At 38.7% G+C, this 23,976-nt stretch overlaps 1 protein-coding gene across 1 annotated transcript in view; it reads left to right on the top strand.

Annotated features, from left to right (window-relative positions):
• The window catches only part of csmd3b (CUB and Sushi multiple domains 3b), a 361,413-nt gene that overhangs the window by 197,820 nt on the left and 139,617 nt on the right, over window positions 1–23,976 (top strand). Inside the window, 1 exon segment of the mRNA XM_019350799.2 lies at window positions 13,598–13,710. Coding sequence (XP_019206344.2) covers window positions 13,598–13,710 — 113 coding nt within the window.

Here is a 23,976-nt window from a genome sequence, read left to right on the forward strand (position 1 = left end):
AGGTGTACAAGGCTATTGTCTAGGCATGTCAAGGCAAATTCACTCCATTATTAACCCACACCTTTGATGGGCTTTGAAACAAATTACCGAAATCTTTTGGGAAAACACATCTTATTTGTTGGACCCGCACAGCAGGAGAATAGAGGAGATGCAAATAAAAAAAAAAACAGAGTAGAGTGAGGGACTTGTCATGGTGTTTTAGTGAGGCGGTGTCAGGTCACGTAGAAGAAGACAAGAAAGGAAAAGAGACAGGAGACAAGAGACGAATTGGTAGAAAAGAGGAGTCAAAAAGGGCAATTGGGGTGACATGAAGAGCCAGGAGAGAAGGAGTGGAGATGAAAGGTAAGAAGGTGAGGTAGAGAGGAGACAAAAGCATAGGTGCAGAATCAGGGACAAGGAGTGGGGAGATGAGAGTTGACAGGAGAAGAGAGGTGGAAAGAAGAATAAGAGGAATGGAGGGGGAGACACAGGAAGATAAAGCCATCAGAGGGGCTCATGGGGGAGGAAAGAGGTTGTAGCCAGAAAGAGATGGACACCAAGCGGGGCTGAGAGAGGCAGAAAAGGACAGACGGAGGAAGACGTGTAAAAACTAAATTCATATGACAGTTGCTGCCTGTACACAAAGCCAAATATGATCATGAGAGCAGTGCAATTTAACTAAGTCGCTGGTTTCTTTGACTTGGGTCACGTGCAGCAGGTTCACCGTGGGATTAAAATGTGTGTGGAACTGTGAAATTAATTTCATTATAGGAAGATTGTTCAGAGACGTAAACACCATACGCCGACTAAATCTGTCCATCTGAGTTCTGCCAGTCTGTGCAGTGTGCAGACTATATGGAGGCATTAATTTTTAGAGCTGCTGTCTTTTTTTTCCATAGTGTCTCAAAATCGGGACAAACTGCAGGACTCTTATATAGTAGCTGGAGAAAAAGCCAGCCAATGAGACATGCATTTCCCATTTTGTGAGGGCAGTTTGTGAATTTCTGAAAGTTGACAAGGGAAAAGTAATTCAGTCAAGAGACACTATGCAAGATTGCATTAAGATGGATATATTAAGATAAATCTTCCTCTGCTGTGCATGTAAACAGCTTAATCAAATTACTCTTAGAATCAAAGTAAGGTCTATAATTAGATTAGTGTATGATAATTAGATTATAGTGTTTATGCAAACAAAGTCACGTTATACACATTCACGCAGGATTAAGAAACACTCAAAATAGGTCATTTCCTCTCCAGGGCTCTGAGGCATCTTCAACTTTCACACTTTGTTATACAGAACATCATGACAGATCCAAATGTTGAAGGTTTTTTTCTGTTTGGATTTATTTTATTATTTATAACAAGCATTTTACAGCTATGCTAAAGAGTAATGAATAAGTAGTGGATGGATTTAACAACACATATAACATATATGTGCTGGGTTTTACTCCCTTTGACCCTAGAATGTCATTAGTTCTTCGTGGCATGTATTCAGTAATGTACTGGAAAAGTTATTCAGAGATTTTGGTCTATTTTGACATGATAACGTCACATAGTTGCTGCTCGTCCGTGATGTGAATCCCCCGTTCCACCACATCCCAAACGTGCTCTGTTGGATTGAGATCTGGTGACTGTGGAGGCCATTTGAGCGCAGTGAACTCACTGTCATGTTCAAGAAATAAGTTTGAGATGATTTGAGCGTGATCCATGCTTTAATGTTATTCATGCCAAATTCTGACCGTGATAGCTGAATGTTTCAGCAGAAATTGAGACTTAAAAGACCACTCAGCGTTCTTCCAACTTTACTGAGCTTTTATGAACTGTAGCTTCAGTTTCCTGGTTTGACCTGAGAGGAGTAGCAGCTGGTGTGGTCTTCTGCTGCTATAGGCCATCTAATTAAAGGTTAGGGTTTTGATTGCCCATTCAGCAATACTCTTCTGGCTACCTTGGTTGTAACGAGTGATTATTGGTGTTGTTTTGTTGGTTGCTTCATATGTAGCTCAGAGAAATGCAGCTGCTGTCCTCTGACTTCAACAACCAAGCCACATTCAAAATCACTTAAACCCCCTTTCTGCCCAATTTGAACCTCAGCAGGTCATCATGACAATTTCTACATGCCAGGATCTGCTGCGAATGGCTTATTAGTTATTCATGTTAATGAACAGTTGAAATGGTGTACCTAAAAAAGTGGCTGGTGAGTGTATTTTTTATATGCAGTTGAAGGCATTGTGCGTCATGATAGGTATTAGGTCATAGTAGAAAATTACACAGGGAAAAATTGCATGCAGCATCAGGAGAGCTTCTAGAGAACTGACAATAGTGAAATACAGCATCAAGCACACAGCTACACTAATCCCATATACCATCCACAGGAGCAACACAAGGTCATATCATATTTGCTGGCCATTAGTTCCTGCTGCCTGGGTTTATAAGCCACCACCACTGGCACAAACTGTACTTTGGGATTCAGGTACCCTTTTACTCACAGACTCGAGGGAGATTCACTGCTCATATCGCCTGATTAACTAATTGCCACCCACATGGATTACCTACAGTTTGGCACATTTCTCTGTTCATTGGCTGTCTAATATGTTTCTTAAGATTGCTTGGTACAAGTTTAACTTAAACAATGCTTTAGTTTTTTTTTCCAGTCATCCTTCAGGTATTGCCTATGGCTGGCAGATATTTGAAAATACACTGCTCTGGAGAAACAGCTGAACCCTTCCGATGTTCTTGGTTACTTTTTCATTCAGTTTTTAATATTAAAATATAACAAATGCACAAAATAGAGTGCTGTGTTAAATTTTTTTAATGCATCTAGCTTCATCTGCCTTTGGTAACTCTAGCAAAGAAAAGGCTAACATTGCAGCTCGCCCTTGTCCTTGAGCGCACCTTCATTTGCACCACGAAATAAGAAATGAAGTTAATATTAAAAATTGGTTGGACATTAATTACAGCAAACATGCGTCATCAGAGCAGGGACGGTTTTTTGTTTTTGTTGTTTTTTTCAGCAATACTAGCCGGTGAATGCTTGACATTTACCATTTCCACAGCAAATAACCTTTTCAGGTATTGTGAAGCTAAACCTAAGGGAGCAGACCAGAGGTCGAGGACCACTGGAGCGTGATGTATAACTGGGCCAGGACGCTGCAAATTAATTCTATCATAAATACTTTTTAATTCTACCGTCATCACCACAGTCTGCCAGTCTGTGCTGATGAGAGCATATTTATGTCCTTACTTGATTGTGCTTGTTTTTAATTGGCATAACATAAAACCCATCTGCTTAATAATAGCTGTGATTCTTTGGGGCATGGCCACGAGACAGCTGTCCTGTTATGCTGTCAGACTATTTGACTCTTTTGGTTTGCAGGAGTTGGGATCCTATATCAATTAGGCTTCTTCTGCTGGATTCTCAATTAGATTGGCATCTCTGGTTTTGAAATTTAGGCCAGTGCTTTGAGGTCTTTGTTGAGGGTTTCTAGATGCTCTTGAGTAGTTTCTGTGGTGTTTCAAGACATTATGTGGATGATTGTTACTATGGAGAGGTGTGATTAGTCCACAGTAATGCTTCATTTTGTAGTTTGCAGTCAAAAAACATCCAGATGAATGTCATTTCAAGAAACAGCGATATGATCAATGTTATTCATTGCTGTAGCTTGGCGTGTGCGTCTGGAAGTGCCGTGCACTGGATAGTCAGCGGCTGAATAGCCACTAGTAGTTTCAGAGCTAAAATTATAATGAGATAATGACACCAACTCCTTGTCTCTGTCCCCCTTTTTTCTCATTGTGTGTCTTTGCTCTGATTACTGTGGTGTCCTGCAGGCTACACACACACATACACACACACACACACACACACACACACACACAGAGTTTGAAAAGAGGCAGCAGCCCAAGATTGCAATGGCCTCTGGGAAAAGTCTGGGCTTAAAGAAAGGAGGGAACACACAAAATGACACAAACTCTGGCGAGAACAAGAGGAAGAAAAGAGACGAGGGACAGAAGAGCAGAGGGTAGAAGGAGGGGGATGATAAAGAAATTAATTTTATTTAATTTAATGGGTATTCCGGGCTTTTCATCCATTTCGTTGTTGCCCTTTTAAAATACCTGGTGGAGTCTGTTTTTAACTTGTAGACACAAGGGCTACATATCCAACATGGTAAGACAAACAGAGGGGGAAAAAATAGATGAAGTGATCATGTTTTTTAAAAAAAAACGGCAGACGGCAGTTACACAGAACAAAAAACAACAAAAACCCCCAAATCTTCGATAAGATGCCTCACTCATTTTATCCGGGGTAGGACTGTGTTTGATTGTGTGTTTTAAACCACATCAACAAACAAAAGAAGCTACCTAGATTTGCAGCCTGCTCACCCTGCCAACACAGGCATAAATTACCCGGCAGATGGTATAAACTATTTTACAACCTGTGCTTTCCTCTAAACAAATCTCTGCTGTTTGTGCCAACAAAGATATCATTGTTTAGGTAAGATTATATGTAGTTAGCAGTCAGGTGGTTATCAACTGTTATAAGTGGCTCTGTCAGTCGCTTAATATAATTATTTGCATAATTTTGATAAGTACAAAGACATTTGTTTGTGCAAGCGTGTCGACACATGGATACCGGCCCTATATTTGAAAATTTTATAGTCATTAATCTGTTATTACACCACTTTCGGGAAGGCTTTTCACAAGATTTATGAGCCTGGCTGCGAGAAAGTGCTGCTGCTGCTTTTGAGTGCTGACACGTGGCTTGTCATCGATGTTCCGGTTTATCCAAAATGGGTTTGATGGAGCTAAGGTCGAGGCTTTTCCTCAGCTCCAAAGTCGGTGCTGACTGAAGTGGCTCACCCAAATTGGTGCCACAAATTTGGAGCATAATAATTACATGCTGCTGTATTAAAAATCCCTCTATCAGGAGATAAGGGGCATAAACCAAGCAATGAAACCATCCTCAAAAGTGTTCTCAACAAGTGATTTTATCACTTTAACACTCTCGCAGTTTAGCTCCTACTTGCTAAATGGATAAATAATTAAACTAACAGTGGATTTTGCAATATGGTGCAGAGCCACCCACTCTCTTTTTTTTTTCAGCCCTCCACTCTTTACTTGAACGAGCCAATTTAACAAACACCTTGCTGCTCCGTGAAGTGGGGAGCAAGGAGGAGGAGAAAAATTTAGATGAGATAAAGGAAAGGGAGGGAGAGACAGAGCAGGGTCCTGTTGTGAACACTGATTACTCTCTGCCCACTTGAAATTGATGGAGAGCGACACAGCAGGCGTGCTAACGCAAGCGCGAGCCCCTACACACCCACACACGCGCATGCACAGAAGCATAAATACACAATGTATATAAACAGTCTTGTGCACAACGAGAACTTCTCTGCGTCTGTGCACTGATTGATGATGACTTCGCCAAAACCGCATCCATCCCAAAATTTCTGCATTATATGTGTGAAAGTGCATTTTCACTCTCCTAGAAAGCTCATATGTATTTGAGATTTCGTGTGTCCTAATTGGGGGAGCCTATTGAGACGGCTAGTCTGATTAAGTAGCACTCCCCTTCTATCTGATCAATAATCACACTCACATGTGTACAAGCACATATATTATATATGAAAACACAAACTGTAACTGAAATGGTCAATGATCTTTCAATGTGTGTTGGTTACATCACACATTGAGGTGCCAATATATATATAAAACTCAATTCTGTCCCAGAGTGGCTGAAATAAACCCCACAGTGAAAGCTTCCATTAATTAAGGATTCATTTTATTTCTAAATCTATTAAAATCTTATCTTCATATTAAACTTTATGTGTTAGTACAGTACATCACAACAGGTAGTAACAAAGCAGCTTATTGTCTTTAACAGTGTATTTGAAAGAAAAGGAATAAAAGAAATGTCTTAGGATTAAATTTTTATGATTCAGCATGGGAAATATGTGCAAATGAAAACAATGTTGCTCCATTTTGCACTTCACACTTTTTTGGGTAGTTTGAAAACAGGTTCACTTTGTGTAGATTAGTAGCTGCAATTTCCAAAATGAACCTCTGAAGTGCAGAAGTATCCCGCTTTTTATTTGATTAAAATGTGTGTTTAACACGGCAAAAAAATACTTTTATTCGTATTTTTTATTTGTTTCCTGTTTTATTCTACATTACCCTTATAACCTGCTCTACATAAATTCTTTTTTTTAATTTACCTTTAACTGTGAAGATGAATCATTTTAAATCTAACATCATTCTTTTGTGAGCCTGTGGCTTCCTTCTCCCTCTCCTCCCTTCTTCTATTGTTCTCGCTGTCTCCCTCTCTCTTCCACTCCCTCTGTCTCTGACTCACTGTCTTTCTGTCTTTCGGCCATCGATCTTAGCCTCTTTCCGCCCTCTTTCCACCCAGTGCTTCTTTATTTCCTCCCTCTCCTTCTCTTTCATTGCCATACTGTGAGCGGAATAGCTGGTTTGTGTTTTTGTTGAGGAAGGAGGCACAGAGGATGGATGGGACGGTGGTAGACCCTGAGATGTAGAGAGGGAGAGATGCTCTTTTGGTCTAGTGTATTTAATCAATTATGTTCTCTCGCTCCCTCTGGCAACTCTCCACTTGATATTTTCTCTCTTGCAGACACACACACACACACACGCACACACAGACACAAAACTGCATAAGCGGTCACATACTGACTCTTACTATCCCAGTATATTTTTTTCTTTTTAAAAATTTGTACCTACAGTGATTAGAGCTCAAACACAAACATGTGTCCTATTTTTTTTAGTATGCCTACTTGGCAAGATTGATCCCTTTCAAAATCAAATATAGTTAGTGCCATATTTTTTGGATTACATAGTTTTGCTACTACAGTGGATTCTTTATTTATAGCTTTAATATCTGAAGTTGATTCAAAGTGTTGACATTGTTTTTTTGTAGCTGTATTTAATATAATACCTAACCAAGTTAAGAACACTCTTGAGAAGGTAGGCATGTCATAATCCTTCACCTGCTCCTACAGAAAAAGTCAGTTCTTGTATTTGTGTCAGTGTTGATGGTATACTTGCACATGAACCACGACATTGGACACTGATGTGCCCCTCCATATACATCAGTGGACAACTGATGTATATGGAGTGTCCAAGCGGACATGTAAAAAACTCTTCAAAAAGTACATGTTTAAAAAAAATTAAGTTCAAATATCTTTTTTTTCATGCCTAAAGATGAATAAAAATACTTAAGAAAAAAATCCTGATTGAGGTTGTCATAATTCATGAAAGGGTTAACTGTGATTTAATGAATGGAACTAGAGAGGGTTTACAACAAGGTGCAAACCACTCATTACACTCGAGAACATGTTTAGAATTTACCGGAAGACGTAAAAATAGCTCGCACACTTAAACACACCATAAAATATTTGGACAGATGAAACATAGATTAACTTCTATTAGACTGATGGACAGAAAAATGTATGGAGAAGCACCGAAACAGCTCATGATCTGAAGCATAACTGTCAATCATGACAGAGGCGATTTCATGGCATGGGCATCTATGCTTACCTGTGGACTGATGATGTGACTGCTGATAGAAGTAGCAGGGTGCAGGGCTATACTCTGTAAAGACAGCAGTTAACAGCGCAAATGGATAATGACCCCAACAACAGTATACTGCCAAAACAACCTACACTCTAAGTTTATCAATGTAAAGAAATGAGATATCAACAAAATCATAATTATATTATGTTTTTGACCAATAATATATAGGACTAATTGTAAAACATGCTGCTACATGTTTGATCTGTTATTACTTACACAGAAATGTCATATATGAATAAAATACTAATAGCAGGCAGAAGGAGTAATTCTTTTAAGTTACCAATTTTCTTTCACAGAAGACTTGATTTCAGAGCAGAAATAAGGGGCTATCTCACACTTACTCTTTGAGTTTAACATCCAGTGTTTGGAAACATTTGTCACAGTAATCTACGTTCAGACCTGTATACAGTAGCAAGTGTGCAGGTTTAGACTTCTTTAACTGTGTTTCTATACATCTGCTGATTTGGTGATGCCTTTTGATCTTTATGCAACTTAAAATGTTATCACACTACTACTCTTGTGCTTTTGAAAATGGCAGTAGACCTTTGTAACAAGCCTGTATTTATCCTGTGGATTTTACTCCCACATCACTGTCACAATACTGACTGGGATACCCTGTCAGACCGCGATATTTGAAGAAGACGGTCTATAATAACTCAGGGCTGCTCTGAAGTACTTTTATAGCAGATATCTTGGGAGAACACTTAATAGTCACAGACATAATCCATCTCGATAGATGAATGGTTTAATAATGCATTACAAATTGTCCACATGGGGAAGATCAGATCAGCTAGCTTCTCAGCTGACGTGTTTCATATATTTATTTATTCATGTATTCGGCTTTTGCTACAAGCTATGTCTTAACCCTTAATTATGCATGTAAGTAGTTGGTGAGCACACATGGTCGTTTTTCATTTTTCACATACAGTCATGCTCGGGACCTATGGAGCAGCAGTAATGCATCTCAAAAGCACTGGTAGGAGGAGGTGCTTCCTGCTGTTGTGGGGATACAATGACCTTTTTAAGATCCCATTCACTGCTGCAGAAAGAGTTTTTCTAATTATGGCTTAATCTCAGCTTGGAGTTGTTAAGTGACTCTTGAGCATTTGATTAAATGGTTTAATGTCACACACATGGGCTTGCTCTAATTCAATTCCTGTTTTAATATGAAACAATGAGAATACACACACTGTGCTATGATGTCATGGGAACAAGAGACCGAAAAGCTGTAAACAGCTGTAAACATGAAGAGGACACATAGAGGAGTGTGAAGAGTTCTCATGGCCAAATAACCATATTTATTTAATAAATAATAAGTAATAATACATAAAAGTATTATTTATTAATAATAAAAAGTAACCTATATGCTGTAATGCTTTCAATAATATTAACGCTCCAACCACTATTAGGATATAAGGTTTAAAGAAGAATTACTGATTAACAAAAAGTCCTAATTTATACTACAGCACATAGGTATCCTCCTCTGGTTTTATGGATAAAAGCTAAAAAAAATCTAATAGTGCACAATTCCACTACAAGATACCACATCAGGCACCAAATGTGAGGTTTTGTCTGTAAAATTTAACCCAAGCAACAATTCCTTCCCGAAGCGTAACTAAGTTAAGCTACCCATTCAGATTAAAAGACAAAAATTTAAACTGTTCAGTCTAAATCTAAATCCGAGTCTCCTGAGGATCAGGGATATTAGTTGCCACCAATCTTACCACTGCTTAACTGATACTTTATATCTATTTCTAGAAACCTTAATATATGCATGAGCTATGCCAGCACAACTATTTAATGAGGTGGTAACAACCTACTAAGGGCATGTCTGTATTTCTTGTCAGAGATACTGAAAGGATACCACGAGTAACCATTAGTCGCAGTGGCGGCTCTTAGAGAAGTCGATGTACACACCTCACAAATCTTTGCAGCTGTCTAGGATGCATGTACGGTTGCAGAAAAGAATCAAATAAAAGCACGAGTTATGCGATTCAGCAAGTGTAAAATAGATGCATCCAAGCAAAGTCCTTACATGCATAGTTTAAATAACGTGCAGTAGTAGCAGGAGTTACTTTTCCCTGAAGTGAAGTCCATTTAGCTGCGGACATATTAAACTTTACTGTCTAAATGTGCTACTAAATGTAAACGGAGGTTGCATTCGAAAACATGTAAGTCCATCTACCCACACAATAACACAGGGGGTGGAGACTCTCCCAGCCCTCAGAGGTTACAGTCTGAACAGGCTGCCTTTAACTTGGTCCAAGTGGGTTTAACCTTTAGCTGCTCTTCTAGTCATCTAAGGCCAGACTGAACCAGGGATGTGTGGATCAGAGCTATGTAAGGGTCACACCATATGTTGATGATGAAATCTAAAGACGAGTCGTGGGTTTTGTGATGGTTTTGACTTTTCGGTGAAACATTTGTGTAGGGCTTGATTATCTGGAGGACTGTGACCACTGTTAACAACCTCCTCAGCTCTGTTACTGTATCGTTGTGCCGGCATGCATGAAAATCTGGTACTTCACATGTGGCTTTGTAGACCACTTTTTTGTGTGTATGTGACTAATAGCCGACATCATGGAATCCTACTGATCTAGGGCACAAGGTGACCCTCTCTTTGTTCACACATGCACAGACACACACACACACACACACAAACAGATACACCTTCTAAAACACCTGCTCAGCATTCTTGTGCTCCACTTTTTACCACTGTTATTAGAGTGTATTGGCACTGGATAATAGTGCATGCAATATAATGCTCCTATCCATGCCTTTGTGCGTGTGTGTGTCGACATTAATGGAGTGCATCGGTTTCTAGAAGGGGACAAGTGAACATGAGAGAGGATGGTCCACTTCTCTTTCAAGACCATTCGTGTGTGTGTGTGTGTGTGTGTGTGTGTGTGTGTGTACCTGTGTCTTAAATCTAACAGCCAAGGTGATAGTACTAAAAATATCTCAAAAAATGAAAATGCAATGAAAGAAAGACAGCACCTGTTGCTTGACACTACAAGATGAAAGCGCCATAAATCAAAGAACTGGTGCATCGAAGGTGGTTAATTGCCAACAGAGATTTTATTTGAGGTTTAGATATTTAAAGCCATACAGAAGCAAGGGTGTTTTATTCTGAACTGCAAAAGCAGTCAGTTCCTCTAATGCAGTAGTGACCTAACACACTTCACTTTGCCAACCACAAGAGCCTTCTTCACCTTCTCAACCAATTAAGTGGTCTTATTCTCACCACTTGATGAAAGTGTTGCAAATTGGGTCCTATCTGGTAGCGCTATGTACCCTGAAAGGCTTGATTCAGCTTGCTTAAATGCAAAAAAGCTAATATTTTTAAAAGTGGTTCATTGAAGTCTGACATTTGATGATCTAAATTTGCATATACTATGAGTCAGTTAGGCTGTATGTAAATACTAGGAGAGAAAAAAGGACAAATGACTGCCATCATTATAGCAATCAATGTGCAGATAATGTGAACCAGTACAATAGCAACAGCTACCAACTTCAGTTTCAGGAAGTGCCGTGATGACTGACTTTTTGAATTACATTCTCATCCTTTATTTATATTTTGCTAAAAAATGGAAACAGATGCAATCATTTAATAAAACCTGTATTGGGAAAAAACAATGTTTGTACCATTATAACAAGCTTGAAAGTCAATACTTGCTATGCTTGCTTCTACACAGCCTGAACTCTCCTGTTTAAGTTTTCTTACTATTTCTTTAAGCAGTCCTTATGAATAATCCTTCAGGCTTCTTGAAGGACGTTACAAGCTCTTCTTTGGATGTTGGCTGACTTTGTTCCATTCTTTGTCACCGCTTCAATAATGTTGAGGTTTGGACTCTGCGGAGGCCGGTCCATAACTGATAGCATTTCCATTGTGAGTTTCTTCTAACCAGGCATGCTTTTGCTGCACTGACAGTGTGTTTGGGAAGCTGTTGCCAATCAGACACTTTCAAGATAGCGCAGGGCGGGATCAAAATCTGATCTATTCATAATTTCATCCATTTTGACAAGATCGCCAACACCACTGTTCGAAATGCAGCCCCAAACCATGACATTGTCTTTTACAGATGGCTGTAGACACTCACTGTTGCCTCACTGACTTCATCTGTACATACGGATGACAGATTAAAGCGCAAACTTCAAATTTGGATGCATCACTCCATGAGCCACTTGTGATAACTCTGTTGTCTTTGTACATTTTTATACATTTTATACATATTGAATGAACGAATGAGAACAAATGACGTGTTTTTGAACAGGCTGCTGTTAACTTAGTGCAAAAAATATCATATAAATTGTATATTGCTTTTTTTAAGCTTGAATGATGAATAATTTATAGGCCAGTGTTAAGCTGGCTTAACAAGCAACATGAAATATTCCTCTGAAAATGGTCAGCTACAAGGACTGAACTGAAAATGAATGAAAAAGCAGCCAATGTCCAAAAAAAGAAAAGACCTTCAGAAAGCCTGGAGAACTATTGGTCAGGGCCACTTATGCAAGAAAATACAAGAACGTCTGCATCCTTGGAAGCAAAATATAAAAAAATTAGGGGTGATTCAAGACTTTCATACATTATATCCACCAGCTACCTCCTGGGAATTAAACAGTGAACAGTTAATTAAGAGCGAGTGAGGTACCCTTAAAATTCTGCAAGAGACTGTGTGTAATTCATTCTGCATCATTACACTCACCATAGGCTTTGTTCTCACTTAATCCAAGACAACAGCAACACATACACGACCTTTATAAACACTGAATGAATTTTAAAATATCTGTGATCATGTGAAAGTGCAGTCTCAAGCACTGATCCTTCAGTTATTAGCAAATTGTTAATTTACTAAAAATGTTTAGTTTTCTAAATTGTTACGTGAAGGTTTTACAGCCTTCTGAAACTATCATCAGTCTGGTTTTGGATCAGCTTTGGGTGTGCAGCAGTGTTTATTTGGAGAGCAGAGCTCCATCCTCTCAGTTGAGATTTTCTATTTTGGAGCTGACTGACCATCCAGCTTCCATTCACTGCAACTGAAGTTGCAGGCTACATGTATTTTCTGTTCCCTTAATATTATACTGGAAACATAATATTTGGAGCGAAATGCCTCATATTATCGCATTCAACCACTCACAATATAACCACATCTTAAAAGCTTTATTCTTAAGGCAAACGATCTTTCTTTAACAAAATGAGAAGTTGTAAAGCTTTGATGAAGAGTGCCAATTCCAATAATGTGTCATCCGCCCAAGTTTATTGTGTTTAAACTCATTGAATAGCAACATAACGCTACATTTCCACTAATTGCCATAATCAGTATCAGATAAATGCAGCAAATATATGTGTGCATTTACAGAAAAAGAAAAGAGAGCTGGTGGAAGCAACTATTCGTGTTATTGGACTAAACAGAAATCACAGTGATCTCTGTGTCTCAGGTATGCTCTGTTTCCAGGTTTTTACAGGGGACTGTAGACAATTACAGGTTCTTTCACATGAGCGAGTATAAAGCTCACTAAGTCCAGCATCAAGCTAAAAATCTGATCTTCTGCATAAGCTGTGTTTGGTGTTAGTGCCTGGAGAATGGGGAGGAGAAGGCTGTGTTTTCAAATCCGCTCCAACAGTGGACTAGACTTGGCAAATATTAGGTTTTGTACCCTACAGCTGTGGCCAGACATTTGTCCTTTTCTTAAAGCCAGGCACTGGTATTACAGTTATACTGCAGCAAAATATGGGGGCAGAAAGCTAAACCAGGTGACGCATGGTGTTTAACCTATAGCAGGCGTGGCTCAGGTGATAAAGTGGGTTTTCCACTGACCGCAGGCTTAGAGGTTTGATCCTAGTCTACTCCTGTGTAGAGTGCATGCACTGCTAAGCACGTGTCTGCACTTGTTTCTTAAAAAATGACTATTTAAATTTAAGTCATACAGTCATTCTTTTTATTATAGGATTAGGTGAAGGTATTATAAATGTGTCTTTGTATGGATCCATGTTTTATTTCATTAAGCATTTTCATTTTGTCTTCCTTTTTAGGTTGTCGGGCACTAACGTCCCTTCTCCTATCGTCAGCAACAAAAACTGGCTTCGGCTGCATTTCGTGACTGATGGCAACCACCGTTACCGTGGATTCAGCGCACATTATCAAGGTAAGACGGGTGAAATCTGATTATCTTCACGGAGATGATCATTTAAATGCACGCTTGCACGCACACACGCACGCACATGGAGATACAGTATATGCACAGCGTGTTCATTTCTGAAAAATGAAATGGGATGTACAGTGTGTGCATATCTCTGCCTTTAATAACAGCTATTTTCAAGGTTCTGATTTGGCCTCTTTTGCCTTTTTTTTTGGCATTTTTGTGTTTGTTTTTCTCTCTGACAGTTGGTCCCCATCATCTCTCCCTCAGATTCCCTCTAATTACGTTTGTTGACTCCAAACGTCTCGCCTTTTCTCTGCTACATTTTCTCTCACTGTCTCAATCTTACTGCCTTTCTCTCACTCTTCCCTGTATAGCTTGCTCTTTTCTGTTTTTTCCCCTCTTGGGTAACTATTCAAGTTAAGTGCACAGCTAGATTTCTTTGACACAAAAACCCTAACTGGTGGAAAACACTTGGAAATTCATTTGGCATAGTCCATGTCCCCCAACAGTGATAATGAGAGCCGAATGTGTGGAACAACTGCACACATAGGTTGGAGTAGATAGTGTTTTTTCTTTTCTTTTTCTAAATTTAAAATTGCTTTCCTTACTTTCCAGCCTTCTGTTGTAGTCTTGGATTGCCTCTACTACTTTTACAAAAAAAGGTGTTTTGTGCATTCAAATTGCTAGTCCATTTTCAAAAGAGTCCATTCAACATCAAAAGATACACAGACTTTGGTATTTTATCATTTTTTGTGCACATGTGGCACAAGTACAAAGCAATACTTGTTTCATTTTGGTTACAATTTAATCCTAATGCATTTCAACCATAATGTTGAGAAACGTAATTGTATTTTGTGATATTTACATATTTTATTCTATTTACATGTTTTATATGCAAAGTTTAACTAGTTTAAGCTAATCGCACGGTGGCATTATAGTTTGTCCGTGCGTCATTGCCCTGATCTGAGTGGGCAGCCAGCACACGCATAAATCTTGGTCATGCTTGACACTGGATTATTACTGACACACTGCCTACTCGCGTCTTTCCTCAGCACAAGTTGAGAACAAGCCCCCAAAATACCAAGCACACTCAGGCAAGAAAAGAGAAGGTGTGAGCCTCACCAAAATGCCAGCTCTCAGGAGTAGCGCTTGTTCCATGTGCTAACTGGATCGTGTTTGTAGAGTTTGTTTGTTGAGGAAACTGTGTTTACGCTCATGCCGCGAGAACTAACAAAAAAAAAATCAGCATGTGTCTGAAATGACACACTCGTACGCACTCAGTGACGCAATGCGAATGTGTTTCACGGAACTTCTTTGTGTCTGCCTCGCTCCCCTCCCACTATTTTTGTCACCGTTTTTCCACAGTCAACTGTGTTTTTTTAGACACACTGATAATCACAGTGGTTTCTCTGAATAGCAGTCCCGGTCACCTTCTGAATGCTTTTGAACGAGTATTTTTCTTTCTTTGGATAATGTAGAGTTTGTTCTGCTCTCTCTGTGCACGTTTCCTGGCATGACGTTTAGCAAAGTGTTTGGAGAGTGGCATAAGCCAGCTCAGTGTAGGACTCTTGGTTAAAAGGTTGTAATGTTACATTCATTGCATCAGCTCAAAGCATGATTAATAAAAAGTAGATGCATATCTGTGCATACAGGTGGCTGCTGAATGGATTTTACTGTGTTTTCTAAAGCATTAATATAGGATCATAATTCAGTTTAGCTTTTAATGCCAAGTGATTGAATAATTTACTACTTTACTTTGGACATTAAATCTAAGAAAACAAATGTTTTTGAATTTCTGACAACCGCATGAATTTTGTAATGCAGTGATTCCCATAGTGTGGGATAGGGCCCCCTGGTGGGCTGTGACAGTACTGCAGCTATGTCGCAGTAATTAAGTAAGTAGTTCAGTTGGAAATTAATCTTAATTTTAAGTGACATATTTGTATACATTATTGATTTATATAAAAAATGTTGTAACATTTATAATAGGAGGTGGTTATTTTGTGATATTACACATTACTATTGCTCATTATGAAGTTATTATTACATAATTAGCTATTTATGGGAGTTTCTGGTCTTTAAGGGGACTGCAGCACCCTTGACTTGAATGGAATGGCTGATGTAGTGTATTGGTCGCTTCCAAGATTTGCAAGACCCAACTAACAGCTGGCCAACTAAACCGAGTAAAGTGAAACTGAATTTTCAATTAATCCACAATCTGTGGGTATGATGAGCTCATTAAGCTGCATATGACCCCAGATGATACTTTACTGCAAATCTGGCTTGTATTAGTTTTAAAATGGTCAATACTGTGGGCCAAAGGTGGGGGCATGTTTGTGACTGTGGGTCATCGTGGTCATCCCCCAACCCCCCACCCCTCCTCTCAGTCAACAATCCAAACATGGTTAAATGCCAAAAAGAGAAAAGACAATGGTATATTTAAACAGACATTAAGATTTAACTAAAAATTCTTAAATTACAAAAGTATTGTATAACAAGGTATTAAATGGAGTAAGTACAAGTGATTATCACCCCTTTCTTGAATATGTCTCTGTAAAACATCTCTTTTGCCACATTTCTTCCTGAATCTTCTCTTTTCTTTCCGTTCTTATCGGTTTTCTTTCCATATTACTTGACTGACTGATTGACAACCTGACCACTCCACTTGAGATTTACCTATAATTGGTTTAATTGATCCTAATTAGTTGAAAAGGTTAATCAACATGTTAATGAGGGGTGTCAGTGTGATAAGTGAGTTGATTAATTAGTGGACTTTTTAACAAGATTATGATTGATTGGCTACTCTCTGTCAGCTGCCAGTCATACCCATTACTTTGTTGCTTCTAACATATTAGCAGAAGGACGGGTTGGGTGGCTGAAAATGTTAAGTCACCTACAGTCACGCCATGTTCCTAAAGCACTGGCAGATTATCTTCACAGGCTGTCTACATGAGACACTACCTGAGGTGGCTTTTCTTTCTTTGAAATAGAGCATAGTATTTCTCCATGTAGAAAGAAACGATAAAGCATTGATCATATTATCTACTTTGTATGTTAAATTTGTTTTGCTGTTCCCTAGAAAATGAAGATAGGCCAATATTGAGAATGCAACATTGCCAAAGGCAGCGATTGGCAATGCTACAATAGTGATGACCTCCAGTTGGATTACAGTCTTGTGGAAGCACTTGCAAAAATATTTATGCACATCACTGCAATAATTGATTGTAGATATTTGATTCAGCAATTTTGTTTTGTTTCTTGTATAGTGTAGTTTTTTTTCTGTTCTACTGCATTTATTTTTCTCTACTGTTGTTAAATTTACTCCTGGGGTGGTTACCAACTCATATTTTTATGCTATTGTATTTTTGTCTTTTTACTTAGCTCTGCAGAGCTTTCCAAATGAGATGTTTTTCAGGTCTACAAAAATCTGTTTTTCTCCTGGAGAATACATTATGAGGCCCTTGGGCAGGGTTAGTTTAGTGTAGTGGCAAACACAGTATGAAAGCAGTTCAACATTACACTAAACGACTTAATCAACACATATGCTTTTGCAGGGTTTTGTTTAGTTTATAAGACACTGCTATGAGACCTCAGAGGTCCTCATTTGGCTCTGGGTGCCGCCAGCCAGTTGGACAGAACGTTTGTGTGTCTGTAAGGTCAGAGACTCTGCTCATAGAAGCATTCTCCTTCTGCTGCGGCCAAATTATGAGGTTCTGAATTAATAATAATCTCCTAATGATTTATATCCAACTTTGCAGAAAAGGGACAGAAGGGTTAGAGAGGCAGCAACAACAACAGACATTACAAAGGAAGAAAAGAGGAAGTCAGAGAGTGAGGATGGTAAAACAGTGAGGAAATCCAGAGATGTTATTAAAACAAATTGGGAGGTAGAAGAGAAACAGAGCCATGGGGAATCGGAGGTTTAAGGGGAAAAGTCTGGAATTACAGTGGGGCTAAATATCAAATATGTATAAATATTAAAATTAAGAATATTTTATATCATAATGCCATAACTGGCTATTGTAGACCACTTCAGAGGGAGGAAGTACGTGTGAGTGCATGTGTGCTTGATTGTGTATGTGTGTGTGTGTGGATAGCTTTGTTCATGCTTCTTGGACACTGGAAAAGCCCATTCATAAATTAGTGTATTTAGAGACGCAAAGCCTGCAGCTCCAGTGCATGGCTTAACCAAATGCACCAAGTTAATTACCCATTTAAATGCTTAATTGATGCTTCAGAATGATTCACAGTGGCAAGGTTTTGAAACATGCCATAGGCTTTATGTTGATAGACCTAAATTAAAGGAATGAACCATTTCAATTCACATATCTCTCAGTAGAGAGTGTTCGTGTTAAAGGGAAAAATCACTTCTATTCAAATAATTTGCATTTTTTTTATAGGTTCTTACTTTAATATATTTTTTTCATTCTATTTAGTATTTACACATTTGGGATATCATTTGCAGTTGTCCTTGTGATGTAGCTCAAAATACTTGGAAATACTCAATAAAGTACTTGGAAGAGCACGAATGAGGGTCAACACCCGGCCTCAACCTTCTACCTGTGAGTTCAGCTCACCTGTTCTCGCTTGCGATCTAAAGACGATGTAATATCCAACAAAATTTGGTCTAAATTTCTGCTCAGTCATACAGTTACATTCTGTACTGTCAGGAAGAGTTCATAGCTGCGTGTGCCTGAGTGAAAACAGCTCATGTCATGGTTTATCTGTGTGCTCCTTACTGTCTCCTTCACAGCTAAATACAAGCACATTAAGTATCCATTAGCATGTTTAATTGAACTTTGGTAATTATTCAGCTATGACAGCGTCCCTGGGTAAATGTGAATGCTATTCACCTCAGGACCAAACTGCATTTAGAGATTTAGTTCCCCTAATAAAGAAAACTAATTTGTGATTTTGGCGTTAGTTTTAAACACGCTGTTCAATCCGAACATAGGACTTTTGGACTGTAGAAGACGACTTCAAATTTAATGTTTTTTTCCCATGATGGGAGGTACTCTAAGTGCATCCAATGTCATGTCACATGTCATCTTGGGACTCAAGCTATGTACAGTAAGTGTCTTAATCTGAGTTGTTGGCACACTAAAGTGTCCAGCTTTGATAGTTTTGGCCTCTACTGTGGACTGTAGGATGTGAAGCTTTCCAAAAACATCCACTGTGTTTGTCCCATTGGTACTGATTTAGATTTAAACCAGCATGATTATAAGGGTCTTGTAGTTGGTCTGTAAATAACTAGATTCTGTTTACATTTATGAAATCACAGTATGCAATACACCAATACCCAATGTCCAGAATATGGAAACAGCAAATACTTTACATTTTAGTACTTTAGTAACTTATTTGTGTTTAATTTAACCTCGAGACAATGGGTAATATGTGAGGTGAAATCATAATAGATGGTGATAAAATGGGAGGAGATTTGCTAAATTCTGCAATTACAGTTTCAAACCTTAAGACAGCTACAGTGAACAAAGTAATCAAGGTGGATTTTTTTAAGCAGATTTTAAGTAGAGTTACTATTAACTTCTTGCAGTGTCTTATTTATTCCCCATATATAGCATATTTAATTAATTAAAAAGCAAAAAACAACAATACCAAGAAACTGGCAAAGACAAACATTCACATCCCAGGACATCCCTTCATTGCAGGGGTCTCATAGCCTACTCCCAAACCCCCAGACATTCTTGCTTAACCAGATTGCTGATGCAGTGCCAACCACTGCAGCACTGTGCCAACTCTACGACAACAAAACGCTCAGATTCACACAAGAAATAATAGAACTCTTTTTTTCGTCTTTGAAAATAGACTACTGCTGAGAGGAAGAGTAACCAAGTTTGCATGAATGACTAAGTTGAAGAAGTTTTCTGAAACCCAGCTGTTCCACTGTTATGTATTGTGACTATGGTTGAACATGCCATCTTCTAGATGTGACTGAGTGCATTACAGTATGTTCTTACCCCCTAGAAATACACCCGAGGCTAAAGCTGAAAATAGGAAGTTCAAAGTCATCTTCCCTGTTAATTAAAAAAAGAACATGAGCAGCTCTTCTCCCTCGAAGCTAGAGACGAGTGGATCAGGTTGTCAATTAAACCCTCAGTTGTCAGTGGCCAAAGAAAAATTGCAATAACCAAACAACGTTACAGAGAATTTAGGATTTAAATAGGTTAACTTTCAGAATTTTCAGGATCACGTGTTTTGAAGAAAAACATTCGCAGTATAATAAGGTACAAAAAAATGGGGACATCTTGTGAGCCAGATGCCACATATGGTTTCAGTTAACCAGTGAGTCACATTTCTACTCAGCAATGCAGCCACTAAGGTACAGTCAGTCAGCCACAAACAAATGCATCAAATACAAAAATATGGAGCTTATAATAACTGCTTAACTAGACAGTGCTCAAAGAGTTTCACCTTTTCACGTGTCTATAGACATAAAGTGTTAGGTCTAACAAGTTCTATATTTAAATAACAATAACGATGACAATGCTGCCCTTCAATTTCTAACATCTACATTTATGAACTAGTGAGGATGTTGTTGTTTTCCAAGTATATACAAATTTAATATATTCCAAGTTTTGTCCTTGATTGTAATTTTAAAGAAAAGCTGGCAAAAGTCATGGTGTTAACCTACTGTAAAGCAAAGGGTCTTGTCATCTAAAACTTTTGGCTTACTGCACAATACAATGTAATGAATGAAGAATAGAATGGAAGAGTGACCAGCAGGGACTAGTTTGGACTGCACCACAGTAACAGGGTGACTCTCCACTCAGCTAACAGATTAGTCCACCTTATATTACCTTGCCAAGTTGACTTTTCTAGATGTTGCATTTTCTCAGCAGGCTTGCTTACATTAACCACAGGTGCATGTTTGGTCTGAAGTCGCCTACCTTATTTTAAAGAACATACAGTAGAAGGTCATTAGTATTTCTGGTGAAATTTGCGTATCGAGCCTAGCACATGTGCTAAAATAATTAAACTGTAATTACTCAAAACGGTACATTTGCCTAATTTATACACAAGCTCTCTTTAATTTCTACACATTATAGAAATTAAAAATTTAAGCAAGGGAGCTGACATGGGTGTTGAGGATTTCAGGCTTAAAATCCAGCTGACATAGTTATTAACATTGTCTAATAAACCTGTGCAATTAATGTGTTATAATAGCAGTCAGTCATTGCACACCTCTACATCAACCTTTAAATGTTTCATACTTTTATTATACATTCCTGTTTGTATTCCTGTATGTAGTCTACCAACTCACCATGGCATAGACAAGCCAAGATTTTTGGTTTGGTTTTTTTGGTTTTTGTTTATTCATTGATTGGTTTTATTTTTATGTTGTTTTCTTTATTTCTTGCTAATATGTAAAATTGGCACCACAATGACTTTGCGCCATTTCAGCCACTGAGAGGCTAAGCTAGGGGACTGCACAGTTGGCTCACTCCTAGAAAAACAAACGATCCCGCTTCCAGGTACAGCTGCATTTGATCATTTATTTACATGCTTCAGTAATCCATTCAAACGATTGCCTTGGCGTACCGAGCTACTCCAAGGCAAGCTATACAAAGCAAGGGAGTTGACATGCAAGAAAAGGAAAGCAGCCAGCAAAACAGTACATACTCCTGACTCACCCACTCTTCATGCTGTCTCACCAGTAAACAGGTGAATGTATTTTGTCTTCATTCATTCAAAAGCCATCTGTGTGACAAGTGTGACAGACACATTAAGGAAATGAAGGAAAGTAGACTACCTATTGTCACTGGCTTTGCAGACAAAGCAGTTCTGTTTAGTTAGTCTATTTTCAGGAAATTTACTCTCATTCAACATTTTTATGTTTTTATAATTTCATCTTAATAAATTCCAACAGCAGCAAGAACTTATAAAACATATAAGAGTCCTGGGAGCCCTTCAGGTAGCCCATTGAAACAAATTATTATATTATATTTCCACGATATAGAAACTAGCTAGATTCAAGTAGACTAATTGTCATTCACAAAGTTATCCATATCCAGTCAATCATATTTTTAATATTGTCGGCGGTCAGCCAATCACAAGCCCGTCGGCAAGCCATCGAGTGAATTGAATACTTGCCAGGGTTTCCATTTACTGTACAAATTTCAGTCTGAACAGTGAGAAGTAATGCCTGACTCTTATTAATGAGCATTAACATTTTAGCGAGGGTGGAGAGATCCTGACAATGCTGCAAAATCTCCCGTTTTAAAATATATTAAACATACAAGAAAATGTGTTCACTATATTAGGAAAATGGGTAGGTACACACAAAACAGAGGCCAAGCTAATTATTACTAAAATGGTCTGATTCACGGGGAAGGTGATCTGAGAGTCCATACCATACCATCGTTTCTAAATGTGTTACATACATGAGTTTTCATTTTTCCTCCTAATTTTGCTTTGACATGCTCGCACCTGCCCTGATTCTGAATTTGGGTCTTTTTTCCTCTCTCTTTTCATCATTGCACAGGGTACTTTCTGTTTTGCCAGAATAAAATTGACTCTGAGTCCAGGGGTATCACACTGTTAATTGGTGCATTTTCAAATTTTTGTAATGACAGATTCCAGACAATCATAAAAAGGCTTCCAGACAACCTGGCTTTCCATACACTTCTGCCAAAATATGGCTAGGTGGGTTTATTCTCTTTGTTCCTCGAGATGCTCTGTTTAGTAATGAGACTAATGAAAATGCTTAACCAAGACTAGAGATATTTGTTGGAGGCAAACCATGATGCCACAGTAAAGTCTGTAGAAGGTTAATTTGGTTTAGAAGCTCTAATCAGCTCTAATTCTGAACTTGTGCAGCTTTCAGTAACAGTAAGACCCCTATATTCATGGCAAAACACAAGAGACTATCCCACTTTGTAGTCTGCAGGAAATGTCGTGCCTAAGTTTTTGGGAATTAGCCAGTTTAGCTTGTTTCAGGTATAACGTGAGTAATCCATAAAGATGAATCCTCAAGACATAACGGAGGGAGAGTGTTTGTGTGACTGTTCTCTTTGACCTTCCCTGGTCATGCTGTTTGAATTCTAGGTAGCACCTCTAAATCAATAGGCTGATTCTGCATCCAAAATTTTAATGTTTAGAAAGCATTTTTAACTCCTGCATCAGCATAATTAAAATGTCACACAATCTTCCCGTTTCTGCATTTTATTGGGATTTTAAGTCCAACCCCAACCTGTGACAGTTTTTTTTTAGTACAAACAATAACAGAAAGGCTATCCATTTTAGCAGGATCCCTCGTGAATGAAAATGTAATTGTAATCCAGTTCAATTCAAATTAAATCTAAGGAAACTCTGCAAAGGCTTCATCTACCATATTATTTATTTTGTTTCTTGCGATTAGCCTGTCTGCCCCCTGTCGGCCTGTTAAAGTGAATGAGGAATTTTGAGCTACTCTGCCTCCTCCTGTATGTACTGTGCTGTAGAGAGATTGTGTCTGTGTACTTGCTTAGAAACAGCACCGTAATTCCTATATACTGTGGCAAGGCGAACTTGATTGGCTTTTTGCTTACTGGAAATGTTTAATTTGTTGTTGAAGCACAAGATATGCCCTATTTCACCAGCATTTCCCCTCCATTATTTGCTGTTGTTTTGTAAGTCTTTCTGATCCTGTGTTCAGTCTTTCTATATTAAAACTGTCCCAATCCAATAGGGAAAGTAAGGCCTCAGGCATAGTTGATGTTGAACAAATATTGAACAGTTACATTATTAATTAAGTATTCGGTTGACATTCTTCTCTGCATGGCTCTGTGCTTTAATGCCTAACCTTACACCCTCAACACCTGGCTGAGAATATGTGTGGCACTGTGTGTGTGCTAAGAGTATAAATGTGCGTCTGGTTTCTGCGTGTGCATGTGTGTGTGTGGATTCTCGCCATTTCTGTTGTCCTCTGCTCTGTATACAATTCTTTGGATTTACCAGTGTGCGTTCCTGTTTGTACAAGTGTCCAGCTTAAGCTGACAGATCTGTCTGTTGTATGACGACGTCTCGTGGCAGTTTGCGCGTCTGCTTAGATTTAAGCATATGTTTGTGCGCACGCCCGTTTGTCCGTTGTCTGTGCACGTGTCAGGTACGAGCAATCTGTTTCCTTCCCCGCGGCACAGCCCACCAATCACATCCCTCCATCATCTCTCTTCATTACGTATTCATGAGTTTCTGTGTCTGCAGGGCTGTGATTGGCCCTTAATGAACAACTGACGGCATTATCAGTCAGCCAGTGCTATGACAACAAAATAA

The sequence above is a fragment of the Oreochromis niloticus genome, linkage group LG22 (assembly GCF_001858045.2).
Source record: "Oreochromis niloticus isolate F11D_XX linkage group LG22, O_niloticus_UMD_NMBU, whole genome shotgun sequence".
Taxonomy (NCBI): Eukaryota; Metazoa; Chordata; class Actinopteri; order Cichliformes; family Cichlidae; genus Oreochromis; species Oreochromis niloticus.